This window comes from Thunnus maccoyii, chromosome 12 (genome assembly GCF_910596095.1).
Source record: "Thunnus maccoyii chromosome 12, fThuMac1.1, whole genome shotgun sequence".
Taxonomy (NCBI): Eukaryota; Metazoa; Chordata; class Actinopteri; order Scombriformes; family Scombridae; genus Thunnus; species Thunnus maccoyii.
The window spans coordinates 33,349,155-33,376,654 of NC_056544.1; the positions used below are offsets into that span (position 1 = coordinate 33,349,155).

Sequence of the window (27,500 nt, forward strand, 5' to 3'; positions counted from 1 at the left end):
TGTCTGATAACGTGAATCATGAGCAGTGATGTCGTTGACTGATCTGACTGATGCATGTTCGCATTAACAGCGACGTCGTTAAAGTGTGAAGCTGCTGCTCGTCATCATCATCTCTGCTGCTCTGAATAAATATTCACTGTCTCATCTTTCACTGTTTCTACCAAAGAGGTGAAAAAAGGTTTCACTTGAGATTTTTACTGTGTTTTAAATATAAAATTACTATTTTTAAACACTTGAAGAAATGAGAACTGGGAGTTTTATTGTTGTTTTATTTGCTTAGATGTGAGGAGCGTGTTGTTATTGTACAGATCCACGGGTCAGACTCATGAGGTGTTTAATCACTACTGACGGCTTCATGTTTGGAGTAAAAGACAGACGATTATTTTGTTGATTGATTTCAGGAACACAGTCGGGTTGGTGGCGAGTTCTGAATATGAAAAGGTGAGTTTGGTGGTTTGAGTTCAGAGATGTGAAGGGACTCCGGTTCTGCTGAGGAACGGCAGCATTTCAACACTTCACAGATGTTTTCAGATATTTTCAGATGTTTTCAGATATTTTCAGATGTTTTCAGATATTTTCAGATATTTTCAGATGTTTTCAGATGTTTTCAGATGTTTTCAGATATTTTCAGATATTTTCAGATGTTTTCAGATGTTTTCAGATGTTTTCAGATGTTTTCAGATATTTTCAGATGTTTTCAGATATTTTCAGATGTTTTCAGATGTTTTCAGATGTTTTCAGATGTTTTCAGATATTTTCAGATATTTTCAGATGTTTTCAGATGTTTTCAGATGTTTTCAGATATTTTCAGATGTTTTCAGATGTTTTCAGATATTTTCAGATGTTTTCAGATATTTTCAGATGTTTTCAGATGTTTTCAGATGTTTTCAGATGTTTTCAGATGTTTTCAGATATTTTCAGATATTTTCAGATGTTTTCAGATGTTTTCAGATGTTTTCAGATGTTTTCAGATATTTTCAGATGTTTTCAGATATTTTCAGATGTTGTGGAGCAACATTCTTAAAACGTCACATAACTGCAGAAGAGATGAGATAAGTGGGTCACAGCGTTACGTCACACTGACTGAAGCTGAAGTTCTTCTGTTTAAAATCAGATGAACTGTTTCACCTGCTGCAGGGCTTCAGGTGTGGCAGCTGCTCAGCCAATCAGCATCCAGCTGGACCTGCGTGTCAGGACGGACAGACGGATTCTGTCGGGCCGTCCGACCTGTCGAGGACAGTAATTACCTGCTGCAGGAGGCGGGCTGTGATTGGCTGGAGGCTGAAGGCAGCAGGCCTGTGATTGGCTGGAGGCTGAAGGCAGCAGGCCTGTGATTGGCTGGAGGTTCCAGCTGGTTGGACCTTATAAAAGCAGACTGAGGTGAAGTCCTCCTCATCCTCTTCGTCTTCACTCTGAAGGACCTGGACCTCTACAGACAGCACAAACATAGTAAGAGACCCTTTAGTTGTTATTTCTGATGAAGCTGGTGTGTTTTGAGAGGAATGTTTCATTTATTTATTCATGTGGTTTTTCAGTTTAAGGAAGTTTGAGTTAAAATGGACCAAACAGCCTGAAACTGAATTTTCCCTTTTAAGTATAAATTAAAGGAGAATGTTTTGCTCCCTTAAAAAGCCCTGAAACCTTTAAATCTATCATCCATTTAAAACACCTTCATTAACGATCCCTGACCTGATTGTTTGTGATGTTTCAGGCTCAGGGATTATATATAATATATAATATCAATTATATAATATTATTATTATATTATTATATATTATATAATATTAATTATATTTGTTTTATTATCCAGAACATTCAACTGAAACTAAAATATTCAAACATTTTTGATCTGAAAGTCTGGAGAAGTTATTTCTCCCTAATTATAACATTATGTGTATATATATATATATATATATATTATAATTATATATATATATATATATATATACACACACCTGCATGTCTCACCTGTTTGTATCACCTGTAGTTCAGTCATGCCGAAGGAGAAACTTCACATCAACATTGTGGTGATCGGCCACGTGGATTCTGGGAAATCGACCACGACAGGTCACCTGATCTACAAGCTGGGCGGAATCGACAAGAGAGCCATCGAGAAGTTTGAGAAGGAGGCGCAGGAGGTACTACTGAGTACTACTGAGTACTACTGACTACTACTGAGTACTACTGAGTACTACTGAGTAGTGCTATTGGTTTACATGTTGCCATGGTTACAGATGGGGAAGGGCTCCTTTAAGTACGCCTGGGTGATGGACAAGCTGAAGTCAGAGCGCGAGCGCGGCATCACCATCGACATCGCGCTCTGGAAGTTTCAGACGGAGAAGTACTACTGCACGGTGATCGACGCGCCAGGACACCGCGACTTCATCAAGAACATGATCACAGGCACCTCCCAGGTCCCGCCCACTCTGTGATGTCACACTCTGTAGCATACATTATATCACTGATGCTAGGCTACATGCTAACACTGTAGCATACATTATATCCACTGATGCTAAGCTACATGCTAACACTGTAGCATACATCATATCCACTGATGCTAGGCTACATGCTAACACTGTAGCATACATCATATCCACTAATGCTAAGCTACATGCTAACACTGTAGCATACATTATATCCACTGATGCTAAGCTACATGCTAACACTGTAGCATACATTATATCCACTGATGCTAGGCTACATGCTAACACTGTAGCATACATCATATCCACTGATGCTAGGCTACATGCTAACACTGTAGCATACATTATATTCACTGATGCTAAGCTACATGCTAACACTGTAGCATACATTATATTCACTGATGCTAAGCTACATGCTAACACTGTAGCATACATCATATCCACTGATGCTAGGCTACATGCTAACTCTGTAGCATACATTATATCACTGATGCTAGGCTACATGCTAACACTGTAGCATACATTATATTCACTGATGCTAAGCTACATGCTAACACTGTAGCATACATTATATTCACTGATGCTAAGCTACATGCTAATACTGTAGCATACATTATAATCACTGAAGCTAAGCTACATGCTAACACTGTAGCATACATTATAATCACTGAAGCTGAGCTACATGCTAACACTGTAGCATACATTATATTCACTGATGCTAGGCTACAAGCTAACACTGTAGCATACATTATATTCACTGATGCTAAGCTACATGCTAACACTGTAGCATACATTATAATCACTGAAGCTGAGCTACATGCTAACACTGTAGCATACATTATATCACTGATGCTAGGCTACATGCTAACACTGTAGCATACATTATATTCACTGATGCTAAGCTACATGCTAACACTGTAGCATACATCATATCCACTGATGCTAGGCTACATGCTAACTCTGTAGCATACATTATATCACTGATGCTAGGCTACATGCTAACACTGTAGCATACATTATATCCACTGATGCTAGGCTACATGCTAACACTGTAGCATACATTATATTCACTGATGCTAAGCTACATGCTAATACTGTAGCATACATTATAATCACTGAAGCTAAGCTACATGCTAACACTGTAGCATACATTATATTCACTGATGCTAAGCTACATGCTAACACTGTAGCATACATCATATCCACTGATGCTAGGCTACATGCTAACTCTGTAGCATACATTATATCACTGATGCTAGGCTACATGCTAACACTGTAGCATACATTATATTCACTGATGCTAAGCTACATGCTAACACTGTAGCATACATTATATTCACTGATGCTAAGCTACATGCTAATACTGTAGCATACATTATAATCACTGAAGCTAAGCTACATGCTAACACTGTAGCATACATTATAATCACTGAAGCTGAGCTACATGCTAACACTGTAGCATACATTATATTCACTGATGCTAGGCTACAAGCTAACACTGTAGCATACATTATATTCACTGATGCTAAGCTACATGCTAACACTGTAGCATACATTATAATCACTGAAGCTGAGCTACATGCTAACACTGTCGCATACATTATATCACTGATGCTAGGCTACATGCTAACACTGTAGCATACATTATATTCACTGATGTAAGCTACATGCTAACACTGTAGCATACATCATATCCACTGATGCTAGGCTACATGCTAACTCTGTAGCATACATTATATCACTGATGCTAGGCTACATGCTAACACTGTAGCATACATTATATCCACTGATGCTAGGCTACATGCTAACACTGTAGCATACATTATATTCACTGATGCTAAGCTACATGCTAATACTGTAGCATACATTATAATCACTGAAGCTAAGCTACATGCTAACACTGTAGCATACATTATAATCACTGAAGCTGAGCTACATGCTAACACTGTAGCATACATTATATTCACTGATGCTAGGCTACATGCTAACACTGTAGCATACATTATATCCACTGATGCTAAGCTACACGCTACCACTGTATCATGAATTAGCTACATGTTAACACGTATTTTAATGAAGGATTAGCAGTTTTTTGTTGCTGATGTCACTGATGATGTCACTGCAGGCGGACTGTGCCGTGCTGATCGTGGCGTCAGGAACCGGTGAGTTTGAGGCGGGAATCTGTAAGAACGGTCAGACACGTGAGCACGCGCTGCTGGCGTACACGCTGGGTGTCAAACAGCTGATCGTTGGCGTCAACAAGATGGACACCGTGGACTTCAGCGAGGCTCGCTACAACGAGATCACGAAGGAGGTCAGCGCTTACGTCAAGAAGGTCGGATACAACCCAAAGGCCGTGGCCTTCGTACCCATCAGCGGTTTCCATGGAGACAACATGATCGAACCCACAGAGAGAGTAAGGAACACTCAATTACCCCTTACACCAAACCTGAGCTTTCCAACACCTTCATCTACATCACATGTTCCCAAAACACCTTAAAGTCAAACCCCTTAATTAAGATTTGATTAATGTGTGCATTAATAGGTTCGTTAATATTTTAATTAATATTTTTAGTATATTTATTAATGGGTTCATTAATTGATTTATTAATGGATTTTGATTAAGAGAAAAGATTAAAACTCCTAAAAATAACTTAAATAACAAAATATCATTAGAGAGCCCTTAATTTGTCCCTTAAAAGAACCTTAATATTTCAGGAGTTCTCCTCATATTTGGAGTTAATTAATGGATAATGAATGCATTGTATAAAACATACATGAAACATACATGAAACATACATGAAACATACATGAAACATGTATGAAACATGTATGAAACTGGAACAACCGGATGTTTTGGCAAGTCGCCCTGGATGTAGTTCACTATGCAGTTAGCCATAATGCTGCTGCAGGCCGCTAGTTCCTGTGTTTACGTTACTTTTTAATGGACATATACTGACGGGGTGTAATCGCCCCAAAGGGTTAAACTGCAGCCTGTTTGACGCCTGCCGGCTGCAGCGCTCTCGCTCAGTACTGGACCAGTTTCAAGAACTGTTTCCCCACTAAACACTGAGCCCCTTTAACGAGGCTCTCAGAGAGCAGAGGAAACGTGTTTATTTACAGTCCCGTTATATAAAGGTCCCATGTTACATACAACTGATTTCAATGCATTATATTAAATGTGAAGATTGAAACAGTGTGTCTGAATGAATATTAGGGGCAGAAATATCGAAATACTTCAATGTTTGTGTATTCTGGGTCACATCAGGAGAAACCGTAACATTTCAGAAAGATAGAAAGAAAGAAAAAGATGTTCGGGGTGTTTTTGTGACCCTGAACAGAACGTAACATGTAGATAAGATTAGAGGAACAGAGTGAAAACTCTCCTGCAGGCTCAGCGTGTACAAAGATCCAATGTGACAGAAAAGGGGAGAATGAAGAGTTTTCAGGTGAAAGTTAAAGGTTTCCTCTCCGCAGATGTCGTGGTACAAAGGCTGGACGATCGAGAGGAAGGAGGGCAACGCGTCAGGAAAGACTCTGCTCAACGCTCTGGACAGCATCCTCCCACCGCAGCGACCGGTGAACCTTCCTCTGAGGATCCCTCTGCAGGACGTCTACAAGATCGGAGGTAACCTTAACCCCTGACCCTGACCCCTGACCCCAACCCTAAACCCTGACCCTCTGCAGGACGTCTACAAGATCAGAGGTAACCTTAACCCCTGACCCTGACCCCTGACCCCAACCCTAAACCCTGACCCTCTGCAGGACGTCTACAAGATTGGAGGTAACCTTAACCCCTGACCCTAAACCCTGACCCTGACCCTGACCCTGACCCTCTGCAGGACGTCTACAAGATCAGAGGTAACCTTAACCCCTGACCCTGACCCCTGACCCTGACCCTAAACCCTGACCCTCTGCAGGACGTCTACAAGATCGGAGGTAACCTTAACCCCTGACCCTGACCCCTGACCCTGACCCTGACCCTAAACCCTGACCCTCTGCAGGACGTCTACAAGATCGGAGGTAACCTTAACCCCTGACCCTGACCCCTGACCCTGACCCTGACCCTAAACCCTGACCCTCTGCAGGACGTCTACAAGATCGGAGGTAACCTTAACCCCTGACCCTGACCCCTGACCCTGACCCCTGACCCTGACCCTGACCCTCTGCAGGACGTCTACAAGATCGGAGGTAACCTTAACCCCTGACCCTGACCCCTGACCCTGACCCCTGACCCTGACCCTGACCCTCTGCAGGACGTCTACAAGATCGGAGGTAACCTTAACCCCTGACCCTGACCCCTGACCCTGACCCTGACCCTGACCCTCTGCAGGACGTCTACAAGATCGGAGGTAACCTTAACCCCTGACCCTAAACCCCGACCCTAAACCCTGACCCTAAACCCTGACCCTCTGCAGGACGTCTACAAGATCAGAGGTAACCTTAACCCCTGACCCTGACCCCTGACCCTCTGCAGGACGTCTACAAGATCAGAGGTAACCTTAACCCCTGACCCTGACCCCTGACCCTCTGCAGGATGTCTACAAGATCGGAGGTAACCTTAACCCCTGACCCTGACCCCTGACCCTGACCCTGACCCTCTGCAGGACGTCTACAAGATCGGAGGTAACCTTAACCCCTGACCCTAAACCCTGACTCCTAACCCCGACCCTAAACCCTGACCCTGACCCCTGACCCCAACCCTAAACCCTGACCCTCTGCAGGACGTCTAGAGGATCGGAGGTAACCTTAACCCCTGCCCCTGACCCCTGACCCTGACCCTGACCCTGACCCTGACCCTAAACCCTGACCCTCTGCAGGACGTCTACAAGATCAGAGGTAACCTTAACCCCTGACCCTGACCCCTGACCCTGACCCTGACCCTAAACCCTGACCCTCTGCAGGACGTCTACAAGATCGGAGGTAACCTTAACCCCTGACCCTAAACCCTGACCCTAAACCCTGACCCTGACCCCTGACCCTCTGCAGGACGTCTACAAGATCGGAGGTAACCTTAACCCCTGACCCTGACCCCTGACCCTGACCCTGACCCTAAACCCTGACCCTCTGCAGGACGTCTACAAGATCAGAGGTAACCTTAACCCCTGACCCTGACCCCTGACCCTGACCCTGACCCTAAACCCTGACCCTCTGCAGGACGTCTACAAGATCGGAGGTAACCTTAACCCCTGACCCTGACCCCTGACCCTGACCCTGACCCTAAACCCTGACCCTCTGCAGGACGTCTACAAGATCAGAGGTAACCTTAACCCCTGACCCTGACCCTGACCCTAAACCCTGACCCTCTGCAGGACGTCTACAAGATCGGAGGTAACCTTAACCCCTGACCCTGACCCCTGACCCTGACCCTGACCCTAAACCCTGACCCTGACCCTAAACCCTGACCCTCTGCAGGACGTCTACAAGATCGGAGGTAACCTTAACCCCTGACCCTGACCCTAAACCCTGACCCTCTGCAGGACGTCTACAAGATCAGAGGTAACCTTAACCCCTGACCCTGACCCCTGACCCTGACCCTGACCCTGACCCTAAACCCTGACCCTCTGCAGGACGTCTACAAGATCGGAGGTAACCTTAACCCCTGACCCTGACCCCTAACCCTGATCCTGACCCTCTGCAGGATGTCTACTAGATCAGAGGTAACCTTAACCCCTAACCCTGACCCTGACCCCTAACCCTGACCCTTAACCCCGACCCTAAACCCTGACCCTTAACCCCGACCCTAAACCCTGACCCTCTGCAGGACGTCTACAAGATCAGAGGTAACCTTAACCCCTGACCCTGACCCCTGACCCTGACCCTGACCCTAAACCCTGACCCTCTGCAGGACGTCTACAAGATCAGAGGTAACCTTAACCCCTGACCCTGACCCCTGACCCTGACCCTAAACCCTGACCCTCTGCAGGACGTCTACAAGATCGGAGGTAACCTTAACCCCTGACCCTGACCCCTGACCCCTGACCCTCTGCAGGATGTCTACTAGATCAGAGGTACAGAGCTTCACTTATATATTAACAACATAAATACAGATACAGATATATACACGCTGCCAATATTAACACATTAAATACAGTTTCAAGATTCAAGATTGAGTTTATTGACATTTTCTTGTCTTGAAATGCTGTTCCTCCAGCTGACAGCAGAGCAACAACAACAGAGAGGATAAAGATATACTGTATATCTAAAAATCCACTGTAAAAATGATAAAAACATATAAATCCCAAGACAAAAAACAAAAAAGAAGGAGCAGTTAGCAGCTCAGTGAATTAAAGCGCATTTAGAGAGAAAAGTACATGAAAACAGCTCTGGCATCTCAACGAGTGACCAGCACTGATGGAGGAGTTATATCATACATTTTACTGTCCAGAGAACATCAGAGAACCTTAGAGAACGTTAGAGAACGTTAGAGAACGTTAGAGAGCGTTAGAGAGCATTAGAGAACGTTAGAGAACATTAGAGAACGTTAGAGAGCGTTAGAGAATGTTAGAGAACGTTAGAGAACATTAGAGAACGTTAGAGAACGTTAGAGAACGTTAGAGAACGTTAAGCAACATGATTGTTGGAACTGCTGGTTTGTATGGGTTAGCAGTTAGCCTAGCTTGCACTCCTCTGTGCTTCCATGTGTGAGGTCGTTGTACAATCCATATTTAGATAAACAAAACTTATGAGTTTGTTTGTTTGTTTGTTTGTTTCACCGTTTGTCTGTAACTAGTTACCAAACTTTCGCCTGATGCACTTAACGGACCTTAACTCGTCAATGCAATTGTAACCAAATTTGAAAATGTTGTACATACAGTCACACTGCACAGTTCTTCCCACAGGGGGCGCTACAGTAACCCATCACATGATATGTCTACAATTCTGTTGTCTTTAATAAAGTAAAACTTGGTACAACATGTTGTAGCATAGCACCGATAGCTCCATCTTGTGGACACTAATAAAACGCCACCGTTTCTCTTTAATACATGATTCCATACATGATGGTTTTTGGTGGTATCTTCAGTAAATCACCAACACTTCCTGCTGGGACTCTTTCAGAAGCCGACCGATGAGCAGCAGCAGCAACAAATATTCTAGTTATTGGTTACTTATATTATTCTAAAGTGAAGAGACCCCTTAAAGCAGATAGATAACCCATTAACACCTTAAAGCAGATAGATAACCCATTAACACCTTAAAGCAGATAGATAACCCATTAACACCTTAAAGCAGATAGATAACCCATTAACACCTTAAGGATTTAATCCCTGACTATGTAAAGGTCCTTTGAAGGTGCAAATGAAGGGAACCTGTAATGTTATTTTGACCCTTAAAAAGCCTTAAACCACCAGTGTCACAGCTACATGACTGCTGAACGTCCTCACCTGTGTTCAGGTATCGGGACGGTGCCGGTGGGTCGGGTGGAGACCGGCATCCTGAAGCCCGGCATGGTGGTAACCTTCGCCCCCCAGAATCTGAGCGCAGAGGTGAAATCTGTGGAGATGCACCATGAGTCGCTGCCAGAAGCTCTACCCGGCGACAACGTCGGCTTCAACGTCAAAAATATCTCCATCAAAGACATCAAGCGAGGGAACGTGGCGGGCGACAGCAAGGTCAATCCGCCGAGCGGCGTCGCGTCCTTCATCGGTCAGGTGGGTCATCATCTGTTTTATTCTGAATCTGAAAAGACTCAAACCGACATGGAGTCTCAAATATTGTGGTGGTGTTAATAACGGCTTTCTGTGCCCAGGTGGTCGTACTGAACCATCCTGGGGAGATCCACGCCGGTTACAGCCCGGTGACCGACTGCCACACGGCCCACGTCGCCTGCAAGTTTGCTGAGCTGCTGGAGAAGATGGACCGGCGCAGCGGCAAGAAGCTGGAGGACAATCCCAAAATGATCAAATCCGGAGACGCTTCCCTCGTCCAGCTGGTTCCCTCCAAACCGATGGTGGTGGAGAACTTCTCCGAGTTCGCCCCGCTGGGTGAGTCACCTGCACACGCTAAAGGATTTTACAACTTAACATTTACCAGAGCGTGAAGCCGTCTCTCAGTTTCAGCTCAGCTGGAAGATTAAGGCCTTTAAAAGATTCAAGATTGAGTTTATTGACATTTTCTTGTCTTGAAATGCTGTTCCTCCAGCTGACAGCAGAGCAACAACAACAGAGAGGATAAAGATATACTGTATATCTAAAAATCCACTGTAAAAATGATAAAAACATATAAATCCCAAGACAAAAAACAAAAAAGAAGGAGCAGTTAGCAGCTCAGTGAATTAAAGCGCATTTAGAGAGAAAAGTACATGAAAACAGCTCTGGCATCTCAACGAGTGACCAGCACTGATGGAGGAGTTATATCATACATTTTACTGTCCAGAGAACATCAGAGAACCTTAGAGAACGTTAGAGAGCGTTAGAGAACGTTAGAGAACGTTAGAGAGTGTTAGAGAGCGTTAGAGAACGTTAGAGAGCGTTAGAGAGCGTTAGAGAACGTTAGAGAACGTTAGAGAACGTTAGAGAGCGTTAGAGAACGTTAGAGAACGTTAGAGAGCGTTAGAGAGCGTTAGAGAACATTAGAGAACGTTAGAGAACGTTAGAGAGCGTTAGAGAGCGTTAGAGAACGTTAGAGAGCGTTAGAGAGCGTTAGAGAGCGTTAGAGAACATTAGAGAACGTTAGAGAACATTAAGCAACATTAGAGAACATTAAGCAACATTAGAGAACGTTAGAGAGCGTTAGAGAGCGTTAGAGAACATTAAGCAACATTAGAGAACATTAAGCAACATTAGAGAACGTTAGAGAACGTCAGAGAACGTTAGAGAACGTTAGAGAACCTTAGAGAACGTTAGAGAGCGTTAGAGAGCGTTAGAGAACGTTAGAGAGTGTTAGAGAGCGTTAGAGAACGTTAGAGAGCGTTAGAGAGCGTTAGAGAACGTTAGAGAACGTTAGAGAACGTTAGAGAGCGTTAGAGAACGTTAGAGAACGTTAGAGAGCGTTAGAGAGCGTTAGAGAACATTAGAGAACGTTAGAGAACGTTAGAGAGCGTTAGAGAGCGTTAGAGAACGTTAGAGAGCGTTAGAGAGCGTTAGAGAGCGTTAGAGAACATTAGAGAACGTTAGAGAACATTAAGCAACATTAGAGAACATTAAGCAACATTAGAGAACGTTAGAGAGCGTTAGAGAGCGTTAGAGAACATTAAGCAACATTAGAGAACATTAAGCAACATTAGAGAACGTTAGAGAACGTCAGAGAACGTTAGAGAACGTTAGAGAACCTTAGAGAACGTTAGAGAGCGTTAGAGAGCGTTAGAGAACATTAAGCAACATTAGAGAACGTTAGAGAGCGTTAGAGAGCGTTAGAGAGCGTTAGAGAACGTTAGAGAGCGTTAGAGAGCGATAGAGAACATTAGAGAACGTTAGAGAACATTAAGCAACATTAGAGAACATTAAGCAACATTAGAGAACGTTAGAGAACGTCAGAGAACGTTAGAGAACGTTAGAGAACGTTAGAGAGCGTTAGAGAGCGTTAGAGAACGTTAGAGAACGTTAGAGAACATTAAGCAACATTAGAGAACATTAAGCAACATTAGAGAACGTTAGAGAGCGTTAGAGAACGTTAGAGAACGTTAGAGAACATTAAGCAACATTAGAGAACATTAAGCAACATTAGAGAACGTTAGAGAACGTCAGAGAACGTCAGAGAGCGTTAGAGAGCGTTAGAGAACGTTAGAGAACGTTAGAGAGCGTTAGAGAGCGATAGAGAACATTAGAGAACGTTAGAGAACATTAAGCAACATTAGAGAACATTAAGCAACATTAGAGAACGTTAGAGAACGTTAGAGAACGTCAGAGAACGTCAGAGAACGTTAGAGAACGTCAGAGAACCTTAGAGAACGTTAGAGAACGTTAGAGAGCATTAGAGAGCGTTAGAGAACATTAAGCAACATTAGAGAATGTTAGAGAGCGTTAGAGAACGTTAGAGAACATTAAGCAACATTAGAGAACATTAAGCAACATTAGAGAACGTTAGAGAACGTTAGAGAACGTCAGAGAACGTTAGAGAACATTAAGCAACATTAGAGAACATTAAGCAACATTAGAGAACGTCAGAGAACATTAAGCAACATTAGAGAACATTAAGCAACATTAGAGAGCGTTAGAGAACGTTAGAGAACGTCAGAGAACATTAAGCAACATTAGAGAACATTAAGCAACATTAGAGAGCGTTAGAGAACGTTAGAGAACGTTAGAGAACATTAAGCAACATTAGAGAACATTAAGCAACATTAGAGAACATTAAGCAACATTAGAGAGCGTTAGAGAACGTTAGAGAACGTTAGAGAACATTAAGCAACATTAGAGAACATTAAGCAACATTAGAGAACGTTAGAGAACGTTAGAGAACGTCAGAGAACGTCAGAGAACGTCAGAGAACCTTAGAGAACGTCAGAGAACATTAGAGAGCGTCAGAGAGCGTCAGAGAACGTCAGAGAACGTCAGAGAACGTTAGAGAACCTTAGAGAACGTTAGAGAACGTTAGAGAGCGTTAGAGAAGGTTAGAGAACGTCAGAGAACGTTAGAGAACGTTAGAGAGCGTTAGAGAGCGTTAGAGAACATTAAGCAACATTAGAGAACGTTAGAGAGCGTTAGAGAACGTTAGAGAACGTTAGAGAACATTAAGCAACATTAGAGAACATTAAGCAACATTAGAGAACGTCAGAGAACGTCAGAGAGCGTTAGAGAGCGTTAGAGAACGTTAGAGAACGTTAGAGAGCGTTAGAGAGCGATAGAGAACATTAGAGAACGTTAGAGATTATTAAGCAACATTAGAGAACATTAAGCAACATTAGAGAACGTTAGAGAACGTTAGAGAACGTCAGAGAACGTTAGAGAACGTTAGAGAACGTTAGAGAACGTTAGAGAGCGTTAGAGAGCGTTAGAGAACATTAAGCAACATTAGAGAACGTTAGAGAGCGTAAGAGAACGTTAGAGAACATTAAGCAACATTAGAGAACATTAAGCAACATTAGAGAACGTTAGAGAACGTTAGAGAACGTCAGAGAACGTTAGAGAACATTAAGCAACATTAGAGAACATTAAGCAACATTAGAGAACGTCAGAGAACATTAAGCAACATTAGAGAACATTAAGCAACATTAGAGAACATTAAGCAACATTAGAGAGCGTTAGAGAACGTTAGAGAACGTTAGAGAACGTTAGAGAACATTAAGCAACATTAGAGAACATTAAGCAACATTAGAGAACATTAAGCAACATTAGAGAGCGTTAGAGAACGTTAGAGAACGTTAGAGAACATTAAGCAACATTAGAGAACATTAAGCAACATTAGAGAACATTAGAGAACATTAAGCAACATTAGAGAACGTTAGAGAACATTAGAGAACGTCAGAGAACGTTGGAGAACGTTAGAGAACATTAAGCAACATTAGAGAACGTTAGAGAACGTTAGAGAACGTCAGAGAGCGATAGAGAACATTAGAGAACGTTAGAGAACATTAAGCAACATTAGAGAACATTAAGCAACATTAGAGAACGTTAGAGAACGTTAGAGAACGTCAGAGAACGTTAGAGAACGTTAGAGAACCTTAGAGAACGTTAGAGAACGTTAGAGAGCGTTAGAGAGCGTTAGAGAACATTAAGCAACATTAGAGAACGTTAGAGAGCGTTAGAGAACGTTAGAGAACATTAAGCAACATTAGAGAACATTAAGCAACATTAGAGAACGTTAGAGAACGTTAGAGAACGTCAGAGAACGTTAGAGAACATTAAGCAACATTAGAGAACATTAAGCAACATTAGAGAACGTTAGAGAACGTCAGAGAACGTTAGAGAACGTTAGAGAACCTTAGAGAACGTTAGAGAGCGTTAGAGAGCGTTAGAGAACATTAAGCAACATTAGAGAACGTTAGAGAGCGTTAGAGAGCGTTAGAGAGCGTTAGAGAACGTTAGAGAGCGTTAGAGAGCGATAGAGAACATTAGAGAACGTTAGAGAACATTAAGCAACATTAGAGAACATTAAGCAACATTAGAGAACGTTAGAGAACGTCAGAGAACCTTAGAGAACGTTAGAGAACGTTAGAGAACGTTAGAGAGCGTTAGAGAGCGTTAGAGAACGTTAGAGAACGTTAGAGAACATTAAGCAACATTAGAGAACATTAAGCAACATTAGAGAACGTTAGAGAGCGTTAGAGAACGTTAGAGAACGTTAGAGAACATTAAGCAACATTAGAGAACATTAAGCAACATTAGAGAACGTTAGAGAACGTCAGAGAACGTCAGAGAGCGTTAGAGAGCGTTAGAGAACGTTAGAGAACGTTAGAGAGCGTTAGAGAGCGATAGAGAACATTAGAGAACGTTAGAGAACATTAAGCAACATTAGAGAACATTAAGCAACATTAGAGAACGTTAGAGAACGTTAGAGAACGTCAGAGAACGTCAGAGAACGTTAGAGAACGTCAGAGAACCTTAGAGAACGTTAGAGAACGTTAGAGAGCGTTAGAGAGCGTTAGAGAACATTAAGCAACATTAGAGAATGTTAGAGAGCGTTAGAGAACGTTAGAGAACATTAAGCAACATTAGAGAACATTAAGCAACATTAGAGAACGTTAGAGAACGTTAGAGAACGTCAGAGAACGTTAGAGAACATTAAGCAACATTAGAGAACATTAAGCAACATTAGAGAACGTCAGAGAACATTAAGCAACATTAGAGAACATTAAGCAACATTAGAGAGCGTTAGAGAACGTTAGAGAACGTCAGAGAACATTAAGCAACATTAGAGAACATTAAGCAACATTAGAGAGCGTTAGAGAACGTTAGAGAACGTTAGAGAACATTAAGCAACATTAGAGAACATTAAGCAACATTAGAGAACATTAAGCAACATTAGAGAGCGTTAGAGAACGTTAGAGAACGTTAGAGAACATTAAGCAACATTAGAGAACATTAAGCAACATTAGAGAACGTTAGAGAACGTTAGAGAACGTCAGAGAACGTCAGAGAACGTCAGAGAACCTTAGAGAACGTCAGAGAACATTAGAGAGCGTCAGAGAGCGTCAGAGAACGTCAGAGAACGTCAGAGAACGTTAGAGAACCTTAGAGAACGTTAGAGAACGTTAGAGAGCGTTAGAGAACGTTAGAGAACGTCAGAGAACGTTAGAGAACGTTAGAGAGCGTTAGAGAGCGTTAGAGAACATTAAGCAACATTAGAGAACGTTAGAGAGCGTTAGAGAACGTTAGAGAACGTTAGAGAACATTAAGCAACATTAGAGAACATTAAGCAACATTAGAGAACGTCAGAGAACGTCAGAGAGCGTTAGAGAGCGTTAGAGAACGTTAGAGAACGTTAGAGAGCGTTAGAGAGCGATAGAGAACATTAGAGAACGTTAGAGATTATTAAGCAACATTAGAGAACATTAAGCAACATTAGAGAACGTTAGAGAACGTTAGAGAACGTCAGAGAACGTTAGAGAACGTTAGAGAACGTTAGAGAACGTTAGAGAGCGTTAGAGAGCGTTAGAGAACATTAAGCAACATTAGAGAACGTTAGAGAGCGTAAGAGAACGTTAGAGAACATTAAGCAACATTAGAGAACATTAAGCAACATTAGAGAACGTTAGAGAACGTTAGAGAACGTCAGAGAACGTTAGAGAACATTAAGCAACATTAGAGAACATTAAGCAACATTAGAGAACGTCAGAGAACATTAAGCAACATTAGAGAACATTAAGCAACATTAGAGAACATTAAGCAACATTAGAGAGCGTTAGAGAACGTTAGAGAACGTTAGAGAACGTTAGAGAACATTAAGCAACATTAGAGAACATTAAGCAACATTAGAGAACATTAAGCAACATTAGAGAGCGTTAGAGAACGTTAGAGAACGTTAGAGAACATTAAGCAACATTAGAGAACATTAAGCAACATTAGAGAACATTAGAGAACATTAAGCAACATTAGAGAACGTTAGAGAACATTAGAGAACGTCAGAGAACGTTGGAGAACGTTAGAGAACATTAAGCAACATTAGAGAACGTTAGAGAACGTTAGAGAACGTCAGAGAGCGATAGAGAACATTAGAGAACGTTAGAGAACATTAAGCAACATTAGAGAACATTAAGCAACATTAGAGAACGTTAGAGAACGTTAGAGAACGTCAGAGAACGTTAGAGAACGTTAGAGAACCTTAGAGAACGTTAGAGAACGTTAGAGAGCGTTAGAGAGCGTTAGAGAACATTAAGCAACATTAGAGAACGTTAGAGAGCGTTAGAGAACGTTAGAGAACATTAAGCAACATTAGAGAACATTAAGCAACATTAGAGAACGTTAGAGAACGTTAGAGAACGTCAGAGAACGTTAGAGAACATTAAGCAACATTAGAGAACATTAAGCAACATTAGAGAACGTCAGAGAACATTAAGCAACATTAGAGAACATTAAGCAACATTAGAGAGCGTTAGAGAACGTTAGAGAACGTCAGAGAACATTAAGCAACATTAGAGAACATTAAGCAACATTAGAGAGCGTTAGAGAACGTTAGAGAACGTTAGAGAACATTAAGCAACATTAGAGAACATTAAGCAACATTAGAGAACATTAAGCAACATTAGAGAGCGTTAGAGAACGTTAGAGAACGTTAGAGAACATTAAGCAACATTAGAGAACATTAAGCAACATTAGAGAACGTCAGAGAACGTCAGAGAACGTCAGAGAGCGTCAGAGAGCGTCAGAGAACGTTAGAGAACGTCAGAGAGCGTTAGAGAGCGTTAGAGAGCGTTAGAGAACGTTAGAGAGCGTTAGAGAGCGTTAGAGAACATTAGAGAACGTTAGAGAACATTAAGCAACATTAGAGAACATTAAGCAACATTAGAGAACGTTAGAGAACGTCAGAGAACGTTAGAGAACCTTAGAGAACGTTAGAGAACGTTAGAGAGCGTTAGAGAGCGTTAGAGAGCGTTAGAGAACATTAAGCAACATTAGAGAACATTAAGCAACATTAGAGAACGTTAGAGAACATTAAGCAACATTAGAGAACGTTAGAGAACGTTAGAGAACGTCAGAGAACGTTAGAGAACATTAGAGAACGTTAGAGAACATTAAGCAACGTTAGAGAACGTTAGAGAACGTCAGAGAGCGATAGAGAACATTAGAGAACGTTAGAGAACATTAAGCAACATTAGAGAACATTAAGCAACATTAGAGAACGTTAGAGAACATTAAGCAACATTAGAGAACGTTAGAGAACATTAAGCAACATTAGAGAACGTTAGAGAACGTTAGAGAACGTCAGAGAGCGATAGAGAACATTAGAGAACGTTAGAGAACATTAAGCAACATTAGAGAACATTAAGCAACATTAGAGAACGTTAGAGAACGTTAGAGAACGTCAGAGAACGTTAGAGAACGTTAGAGAACCTTAGAGAACGTTAGAGAACGTTAGAGAGCGTTAGAGAGCGTTAGAGAACATTAAGCAACATTAGAGAACGTTAGAGAGCGTTAGAGAACGTTAGAGAACATTAAGCAACATTAGAGAACATTAAGCAACATTAGAGAACGTTAGAGAACGTTAGAGAACGTCAGAGAACGTTAGAGAACATTAAGCAACATTAGAGAACATTAAGCAACATTAGAGAACGTCAGAGAACATTAAGCAACATTAGAGAACATTAAGCAACATTAGAGAGCGTTAGAGAACGTTAGAGAACGTCAGAGAACATTAAGCAACATTAGAGAACATTAAGCAACATTAGAGAGCGTTAGAGAACGTTAGAGAACGTTAGAGAACATTAAGCAACATTAGAGAACATTAAGCAACATTAGAGAACATTAAGCAACATTAGAGAGCGTTAGAGAACGTTAGAGAACGTCAGAGAACGTCAGAGAACGTCAGAGAATCTTAGAGAACGTCAGAGAACGTTAGAGAGCGTCAGAGAACGTTAGAGAACGTTAGAGAACCTTAGAGAGCGTTAGAGAGCGTTAGAGAACGTCAGAGAACGTTAGAGAACGTCAGAGAACGTCAGAGAACGTCAGAGAACGTCAGAGAACGTCAGAGAACGTTAGAGAGCGTCAGAGAGCGTTAGAGAACATTAGAGAACGTTAGAGAACATTAAGCAACATTAGAGAACATTAAGCAACATTAGAGAACGTTAGAGAACGTTAGAGAACGTCAGAGAACGTTAGAGAACATTAAGCAACATTAGAGAACATTAAGCAACATTAGAGAACGTCAGAGAACATTAAGCAACATTAGAGAACATTAAGCAACATTAGAGAGCGTTAGAGAACGTTAGAGAACGTCAGAGAACATTAAGCAACATTAGAGAACATTAAGCAACATTAGAGAGCGTTAGAGAACGTTAGAGAACGTTAGAGAACATTAAGCAACATTAGAGAACATTAAGCAACATTAGAGAACATTAAGCAACATTAGAGAGCGTTAGAGAACGTTAGAGAACGTCAGAGAACGTCAGAGAACGTCAGAGAATCTTAGAGAACGTCAGAGAACGTTAGAGAGCGTCAGAGAACGTTAGAGAACGTTAGAGAACCTTAGAGAGCGTTAGAGAGCGTTAGAGAACGTCAGAGAACGTTAGAGAACGTCAGAGAACGTCAGAGAACGTCAGAGAACGTTAGAGAGCGTCAGAGAGCGTTAGAGAACATTAGAGAACGTTAGAGAACATTAAGCAACATTAGAGAACATTAAGCAACATTAGAGAACGTTAGAGAACGTTAGAGAACGTCAGAGAACGTTAGAGAACCTTAGAGAACGTTAGAGAACGTTAGAGAGCGTTAGAGAGCGTTAGAGAACATTAAGCAACATTAGAGAACATTAAGCAACATTAGAGAACGTTAGAGAACGTTAGAGAACGTCAGAGAACATTAAGCAACATTAGAGAACGTTAGAGAACATTAAGCAACATTAGAGAACGTTAGAGAACATTAAGCAACATTAGAGAACGTTAGAGAGCGTTAGAGAACGTTAGAGAACGTTAGAGAACATTAAGCAACATTAGAGAACATTAAGCAACATTAGAAAACGTTAGAGAACGTCAGAGAACGTTAGAGAACATTAAGCAACATTAGAGAACATTAAGCAACATTAGAGAACGTCAGAGAACATTAAGCAACATTAGAGAACATCAAGCAACATTAGAGAGCGTTAGAGAACGTTAGAGAACATTAAGCAACATTAGAGAGCGTTAGAGAACGTTAGAGAACGTTAGAGAACATTAAGCAACATTAGAGAACATTAAGCAACATTAGAGAACATTAAGCAACATTAGAGAGCGTTAGAGAACGTTAGAGAACGTTAGAGAACATTAAGCAACATTACAGAACATTAAGCAACATTAGAGAACATTAAGCAACATTAGAGAGCGTTAGAGAACGTTAGAGAACGTTAGAGAATATTAAGCAACATTAGAGAACATTAAGCAACATTAGAGAGCGTTAGAGAACGTTAGAGAACGTTAGAGAATATTAAGCAACATTAGAGAACATTAAGCAACATTAGAGAGCGTTAGAGAACGTTAGAGAACGTTAGAGAACATTAAGCAACATTAGAGAACATTAAGCAACGTTAGAGAACGTCAGAGAACATTAAGCAACATTAGAGAACGTTAGAGAACATTAAGCAACATTAGAGAACGTTAGAGAACATTAAGCAACATTAGAGAACGTTAGAGAGCGTTAGAGAACGTTAGAGAACGTTAGAGAACATTAAGCAACATTAGAGAACATTAAGCAACATTAGAAAACGTTAGAGAACGTCAGAGAACGTTAGAGAACATTAAGCAACATTAGAGAACATTAAGCAACATTAGAGAACGTCAGAGAACATTAAGCAACATTAGAGAACATCAAGCAACATTAGAGAGCGTTAGAGAACGTTAGAGAACATTAAGCAACATTAGAGAGCGTTAGAGAACGTTAGAGAACGTTAGAGAACATTAAGCAACATTAGAGAACATTAAGCAACATTAGAGAACATTAAGCAACATTAGAGAGCGTTAGAGAACGTTAGAGAACGTTAGAGAACATTAAGCAACATTACAGAACATTAAGCAACATTAGAGAACATTAAGCAACATTAGAGAGCGTTAGAGAACGTTAGAGAACGTTAGAGAATATTAAGCAACATTAGAGAACATTAAGCAACATTAGAGAGCGTTAGAGAACGTTAGAGAACGTTAGAGAATATTAAGCAACATTAGAGAACATTAAGCAACATTAGAGAGCGTTAGAGAACGTTAGAGAACGTTAGAGAACATTAAGCAACATTAGAGAACATTAAGCAACATTAGAGAACGTCAGAGAACATTAGAGAACGTCAGAGAGCGTTAGAGAACCTTAGAGAACATTAGTCTCACCTGTGTGTCTCACCTGTATGTCTCACCCGTGTGTCTCACCTGTCAGGTCGTTTTGCGATGCGGGACATGAAGCAGACGGTGGCGGTCGGCGTGGTGAAGAGCATCACGAAGGCAGAGGTGACAAAGTCGGCAGCAAAGAAGAAATAATGTCACAAAGTTTAGTGCATCAGAGCTGTCAATCAAACGTCAATAAAAGTGATCAGATTGGGAGGCGTGTGTGTGTTTATTAATCAGCCATATTCACCACATTCAGCACACAATGTTTTCTTTGGTACGTTTGTCTGACAGAGTTTACAGTCAGTGACATCATCCATCTACAAAACCCACAAACAAAATGACGACAGATAAACATCAACAACCAAACCTCACTGCACACACTGACTCCATGCAGGGGCCACTTTACCATCAGGCAGCCTGGGGCCCAACTAACAGCCATAGATTTATTATGATGTTTACATGTGAAAATATGGAATTATGTTAATATTCTGACTCATTATAGCTGAAATAACACACCTGTGTTCTTCTACTTCAGAGGAAAACACTGTAAACTACATTTACTGACAGATAAATGTTACTGGTTACGCTGCAGATTCAGATTTTACTCACAAAATATAACAAATAAAATATGATGTGTTATTATTTATTAAACTATCCAGCAGTTTATATGAATGAAAAGCTCCACCTGGAACAGATGTTCAGTAGATTTCAGTACATTGTGCTGATAAAACCTTTGTTTCACTCTTTGACAGTATTTTATTTTGAAGTATTAATAGTTTTACTTATGAAAACAGATTGGAGTTCTTCTTCTTCCACTGCTGATACCAACATTCCCAGTTAGAGAAAGGTTGAAATAAAGCAGTCCTCAAATCACTGAATCTGGTTCCATGTCGGGTATTTATGCATCAACTCCTGAAAGCAGGAAACAACCAGCATCTGGCGTCTCCCTGGAGCTGCTGACGTGCTCCTGAGCAACAGCTCAAATCAAGTTTATATACTGTCAAACTATGACAGTATTTTATTTTGAAGTATTAATAGTTTTACTGAAGAAATAAGCTTTGAGTTCTTCTACCTGCTGTGTTTGTAAACTGGTGAGAAGATAAATGTGGATGTTGTTCATGTTCCGGCGTTCCTGTTTTAACAAGTGGGAGTGGATTACTGAAAACTACCAAGATGATACAAACAGTATGTGCACTGCATGACGACATGTTGGAGATGTCTGTAAAAACCAGTAGAAGGTTCTGGAAGAACTGGAGTCTCGTCTTTGGCCATAATGTCTGAGTCAGTTTCGAGATGTTTGAAGCTGTTAACTGTGATGGAAGATGAAGACATTTCTGATCCTTCCTCAGTAAACATGGTCGAGATCCCATCAAACAGGAATATATTCAGCAGAAGCTCCAAGAAGTTGGAAGACTTCTGCTGACTGAGCAAAGAACTTTCCATATTTACCTCTGAGGACGCTGAGAAGCTGTCGAGAAGGTGTTTGGCTTTGATGTGTGACATCGTACGCTGCAGAGCTCTAATGGCAGAAGACTCTGAGCTGAAAACATCAAGCCAGACTTTTAAAACACTGCGTACCTCCGAGTCTCTCACAGCTTTGACCTGCTGGGATGAGGATGAATGAGGACTCTGCCTTTCACAGAAGACGTGCAACATCTCCATTAACATCTTGAGAAGACTGCAGGTTTAGCATCTGAGAACCTGGGAAAGACGCCGTCACACAAGTCTACGGTGAACTCTGCAGAGCAACTGATGGATAAATTATCAATAGACTGAGGTTGGTTGTAGTCAAGCGTCTCTTTAATCCAAACAGAACATATGTTGCAGACACGGAGAGTCCACAGGAAAGTGTCTGGTATATATCGACGGCCTTGGGAGGCACCTTTAGTTGTTTACAGATTCCTTCTAACAGACCTAGACAAAGCTCTACAGATCTCTCACTTCCCCATGATGACCATGATGTCCATATGACTATCATAGTGTTCCCCTCAAGGCCCTGCCGCCAAATATATACATACATATGACCATATCTACTTAACTAATACATGGATCATTTTCCCTGTTTATACTTTGTGAAACAAATGAATAAAATCAAAAACATAGAAAAATGTATCATGAGGACTAAATGTGTAATTGATTAGGATATTCGTAATACAGGACAAATCAAATCAACATCAAAATCATCAGGAATGAGCATAGTTATAAGAGTGGATTCAAAAAGTGATTACATGGTTATTAAATACTACAATCATAATGAAATCAACTAACAGTAGCTATCTCTAAGTTAGTAATTAATTACTAATGATTAATGATGATTAATAATGTCTTCATCAATAGTTACGACATTTTCGATTATACCAATATAATTGTATTAAATGGTTAAAATACATCACATTAGTAAGTTACGTTTCCATCAGAATCATCAGTCAATATCACTTCTCACGATTTCCAATATTAACGTCATAAAGAATCCTTCTTTTGTAACATTACATCACAGATCCAGAAGTAGAAGTTGTTCTTGGTATCTCGCTCCCCGGTACACGACCACAGCTACAGTCTTCTTTACCAGTGCCTTGATAATGGGAATGATGCAACAACCAATTACAAGGATCAGAATCAGAAATGGAGTGATTGGAGCCAGACAGCGTACCATGGACCGGTTACGAACCAGGACCTGCCAAATTTTGAATCATGATCAACAGCATCACGCAATGAGGTCAGATTAGCAATAGCCTGCTGAATGACTCCTCCTTCATCATCATCAGCAGGAATATATGTGCAGCATGAGGCACCTACGAGAGCACACACACCTCCAGTGGCTGCAGTGAGCTGATCCAACACAATGTGGTTCTGAAGGGCAACGGTCCTGAGGCCTCTCAACTCCTCTGGTTCAGCCCGACACACAGCCAGCAGGGTGTTTACGAAGAGATGGGAAAAGTGACAGCATGACTTTTTCCACCTGTGGACCATAATTTAGGTCTTCTGGAACATTAGAGCCCCAAACAGGATCATGCAGCTGACTTACATCCCTCCTCATACGCTGCTCACCCAGAAGTTCACCAGAGTGAAAGTGTAGTTCACATGTGAACTACGTCACTTTAGAAATGTTGAGATGATACGTTTTGTTGAAATGTTAATATGCCACGTATTTCACGTGTTGAAACGTAGATATTCAATGTTTCTGTGGTTTGCAGAAACGTACAATGCCAGCGTTTTATTCTGGCGACCAGACTGTTATTACATATTACTGAAGCAGCAGCAGTTCAGGATCCCTGTGCCGTCCTGTCTCTTCGACCATGTGGGACCATCTAATGGCAGTTTAGGGGTTATTGCTGCAACAAATAGCAAACTTCACACATATCACCAAGTTTATCTGATCATCATGTACCATCTATCTGCTCACCAGGCAGGATTCCAGTCCATGCAACTGAAAGACCTCATAGACTATTTTAAAATCTAATTCAACAAATCTCAGTCTCTTATAAGACCTCATATGCATCCCTGCATCCAGTAGCTGTTACCAACCACTTACAGATCAAAGCAAGACAGTAAATCTGCAAATAGCACTTTTAAATATCAGGTCCCTCAGCAGTCAAACCTTTTAAATGAATGATCTTATTGTAGAGCCTCAGTTTGACTGTCTATTTTCAACTGAAACCTGGCTAAACACAGATGCTCTTGATGAAATTTAACCTGCAAACTTATAATTTCTCCTACTCCATTAGACAAGGGAAGAGGGGCGGAGGGACAGCCGCCATATGTATCAATGCTCTGAGGCTGAGGGATGTTTCTTTAGATGATTTTAGTTCATTTGAGTACCATGCTGTCATACTGAAATGTCTTTTTGCAGTTATTGTCTGTAGACCACCAAAGCGTTGCCCAAATGTCTTGTCTGATCTCTCTGAGCTCTTATCTATCATCAGCTCTAACTATGACAATATAATCATCATTGCTGACTCTAATTTACACACTGACAATAACACAGACAAGAAGGCTTCTGACTTTTCACATCTATTGGAAGATCTGAGCTTCATACAACATGTTAATGAACCAACTCACAGCTGTGGTCAAACCTTAGACCTTGTCACTACACGGGGACTTTCTGCTGACATTTCATCAGTTATGGATGTGCTTCTGTCTGATCATTTATTGAATTAACCGTCTCTCTTCATATGCTGCATTGTAATTCTAGACACACTGTAAAAAGATGATATCTTACATCTGAAATGGCAGTAAATTTTATGTTGCATACAAATAATAAATCTTTGCCAACTCTCCCTTTATCTGTTGATGATCTAGTGGACAATTTAAATACAAAACTACAATCAGCTATTGATCATATCATCATAACTACTTTGTATTGATTAGCAGTGACTCTTCCCTCTAAGGGGACAAGTGGACCCAAACCATGCCAGCATAACAGAGCCCCCAGACCCCCTCACTGTAGGGGTCCAGCACTCAGACCTGGACCAGGTTTTCCTTTAATCTGTCACCAACTATATATACATACATATATATATATATTATATATTTATATGTGTCACCAGGTTTTTCCTTTAACTGTAAGACAGATCTTTTATTCTTTTATTTGATCTATTAACGGTCTGATGTCACAGAAAACAGGAGAAGGATGAATTATATTAAATGTGTAAATGAAACGTGTATAATAATGTTCATCAGCTGAATAAACATGTTTGTTTATTCTGGGTCACATTTCAGGCTAAAAGGAAAATGTGTTTATGGTGTTTTTATTGCTCTCATGTAAAAATGTTCAACAGTAAAATTTAATTTTTAATTAAAAACGTTACTATTTAACTTGAGGAACACAAGAACACACAGTAGCATGTTAGCCGATGCTAGCTAACGTTAGCATGTCAGCAGAGCTTTAAAGACATTCATGGAAACATCAGCAGTGACTCAATGATGAAAAGTGATCAGATGATTTATTGATTAACTGGTTATTAACGTGACAGTCAGCTGTTTGACAGGTGAGTTTTCTTCTTCTTCACTGTTTAAACACGTCAGTGAGTCTCATCTTCATCACTGTGGATTCATCCGCTGCTGGAAGTAGTTCCCTTCTGTCTTTGTCTTAAAACTACAGATCAGCTCATTCAAACAGGAACCAATCAGCTGCCAGCTGAGACGCAGACAGGAAGGAGGACAGCTTTAAGAGACGGACCAGATTTAATGTACAACACTGACAGACTGAAGCTCCTGATTGGTCAGTGTGAGCAGGTGAGTCTGAGAGCCACTCTAACCCCGCCCCTGCCTCTCTCACAGCTGATTGGCTGTTTGGTGTGTTTCAAGTTTCCAGAGGACCGATGACGGCGTGGCACACATGACGTCATCTGCCCTTCTTCATCTTGGACACTTTCTCCTTCCTCTTCTTCACGTGTTTCGGGACTTTGGTTTTCCTCTTTTCTCTCTGAGCTTCTTTCACCTTCTTCTTCTTCTCCTGAAACAAACAAACAAACAAACAAACAAACAAACATGTATTTATGAAACAAACAGGAGGACGTGAGGACGCAGCGGAACAACAACCTGCTGCAGTGTGACATCATCACCGTTACTCAAAGCTCCACTAACAGAAATATTGACGTTATAACCCTAAACTGTAGTTTAATCAAATAACCTGATTAAGACTGATGTGTTTATTTGAATCTATTTATGTTTATGTTTATGTGTGTCCATGTGCAGCTCCAGAGGCAGCGCTGCTGTTCTGTCCAGTAACAACATGAAGCTTCACTTTACATTCAGACTGATGTTGCAGTCGTTAGATTTCATCTGTGAGACCAACATTTATCTTCCAGGAGGAATTAAATCATATATCAAGATCAGCTGTATAATAACATCATATTATCATCATATTAAAGATATTAAACCACGTTTTACAGTTCAAACACCAACATGCTGGACACACACAGAGCAGCATCATCAAAGCAGCCTGAACATTAATTAACATTCATTAACATTAATTAACATTCATTAACATTCATTAACATTTGATCCTGACTGATCATAGATTTAAATTAAAGCAGCGAGCAGCGTTGGTCGGGACCTCGCACTCTGGCCCGTCGGGATCATTTTGCTTTTTAAAAATGAGGGATATTTATTACAAGTGTGGTGTGCTTTTATTTTGAAAGATTGATTGACAGGATGAGAGTTTTCTGCAGGGTGAGACATGTCTGTGTCATCAAAATCATGCAAGTTTTTGGCTCATTCACTTGAATTTCAATTAGTAAATTGAAAACTCTTGATGAGTTTGTGTGTAAAACAAATTAATTTCCTAATTTTCATCAAGTCTATTTTTAGGAAAGTAGAGACTTTTAACTCACATGACCTGGTGAAAGTTTGATTGACATGTGTACTGTCAGGTGTGTAGAGACAATAAGTAACTGCAGCTGGACACAGAAAAATACTCATATATTTGAATGGAGAGTGTGAGTGAACCCACATCTTTTTGAACATTTACTGCTTCCACATAGTTTTAGATACAAACTTCATTTGAACTTTAAATGAGTCACGAGACTTTGACCTACAAATCTTGAATTTACATGTTTTTTCTATCTTTTATTGTTTTTGAGATATTAGAGTGTGAGTTTTAAAGTCTTTTCTTGCTCCTCCTGTGATTTTATAATGAGTGTGTATTGCGGAATGTTTCACAGCACTGAGGGAGTGACATCACCAGGAGCAGTTGG

At 40.9% G+C, this 27,500-nt stretch overlaps 2 protein-coding genes and 1 long non-coding RNA gene across 8 annotated transcripts in view; 1 reads left to right on the plus strand and 2 right to left on the minus strand.

Annotated features, from left to right (window-relative positions):
• The first annotated feature begins 1,360 nt into the window (after nucleotides 1–1,360).
• LOC121908386 (elongation factor 1-alpha-like) lies at nucleotides 1,361–21,013 on the plus strand. The gene is made up of 8 exons (XM_042428344.1): nucleotides 1,361–1,449; nucleotides 1,988–2,138; nucleotides 2,235–2,414; nucleotides 4,549–4,839; nucleotides 5,901–6,051; nucleotides 9,819–10,075; nucleotides 10,174–10,408; nucleotides 20,852–21,013. The coding sequence occupies exons 2-8, from the start codon at nucleotides 1,995–1,997 to the stop codon at nucleotides 20,950–20,952; spliced, it is 1,359 nt and encodes a 452-aa protein (XP_042284278.1). The 5' UTR covers nucleotides 1,361–1,449; nucleotides 1,988–1,994; the 3' UTR covers nucleotides 20,953–21,013.
• Nucleotides 6,078–8,367, minus strand: LOC121908387. 6 transcript variants are annotated; one of them, XR_006099225.1, is made up of 3 exons: nucleotides 8,089–8,367; nucleotides 7,198–7,862; nucleotides 6,078–7,068 (listed from the first exon to the last, which is right to left on the minus strand). It is a non-coding gene; the product is annotated as an uncharacterized LOC121908387 (long non-coding RNA). The 6 variants fall into 6 exon arrangements; XR_006099224.1 differs by having other exon boundaries at nucleotides 7,198–7,882; nucleotides 7,954–8,367; XR_006099223.1 differs by having other exon boundaries at nucleotides 7,198–7,817; nucleotides 7,889–8,367.
• A 4,713-nt stretch (nucleotides 21,014–25,726) lies between the features above and the next one.
• riok1 (RIO kinase 1 (yeast)) overlaps nucleotides 25,727–27,500 on the minus strand; it is a 16,326-nt gene continuing 14,552 nt past the window's right edge. The window contains exon 19 of the mRNA XM_042427623.1: nucleotides 25,727–26,257. Within this exon, the coding sequence (XP_042283557.1) occupies nucleotides 26,147–26,257 (111 nt within the window). The 3' untranslated portion in view covers nucleotides 25,727–26,146. The remainder of the gene's footprint in view (nucleotides 26,258–27,500) is intronic.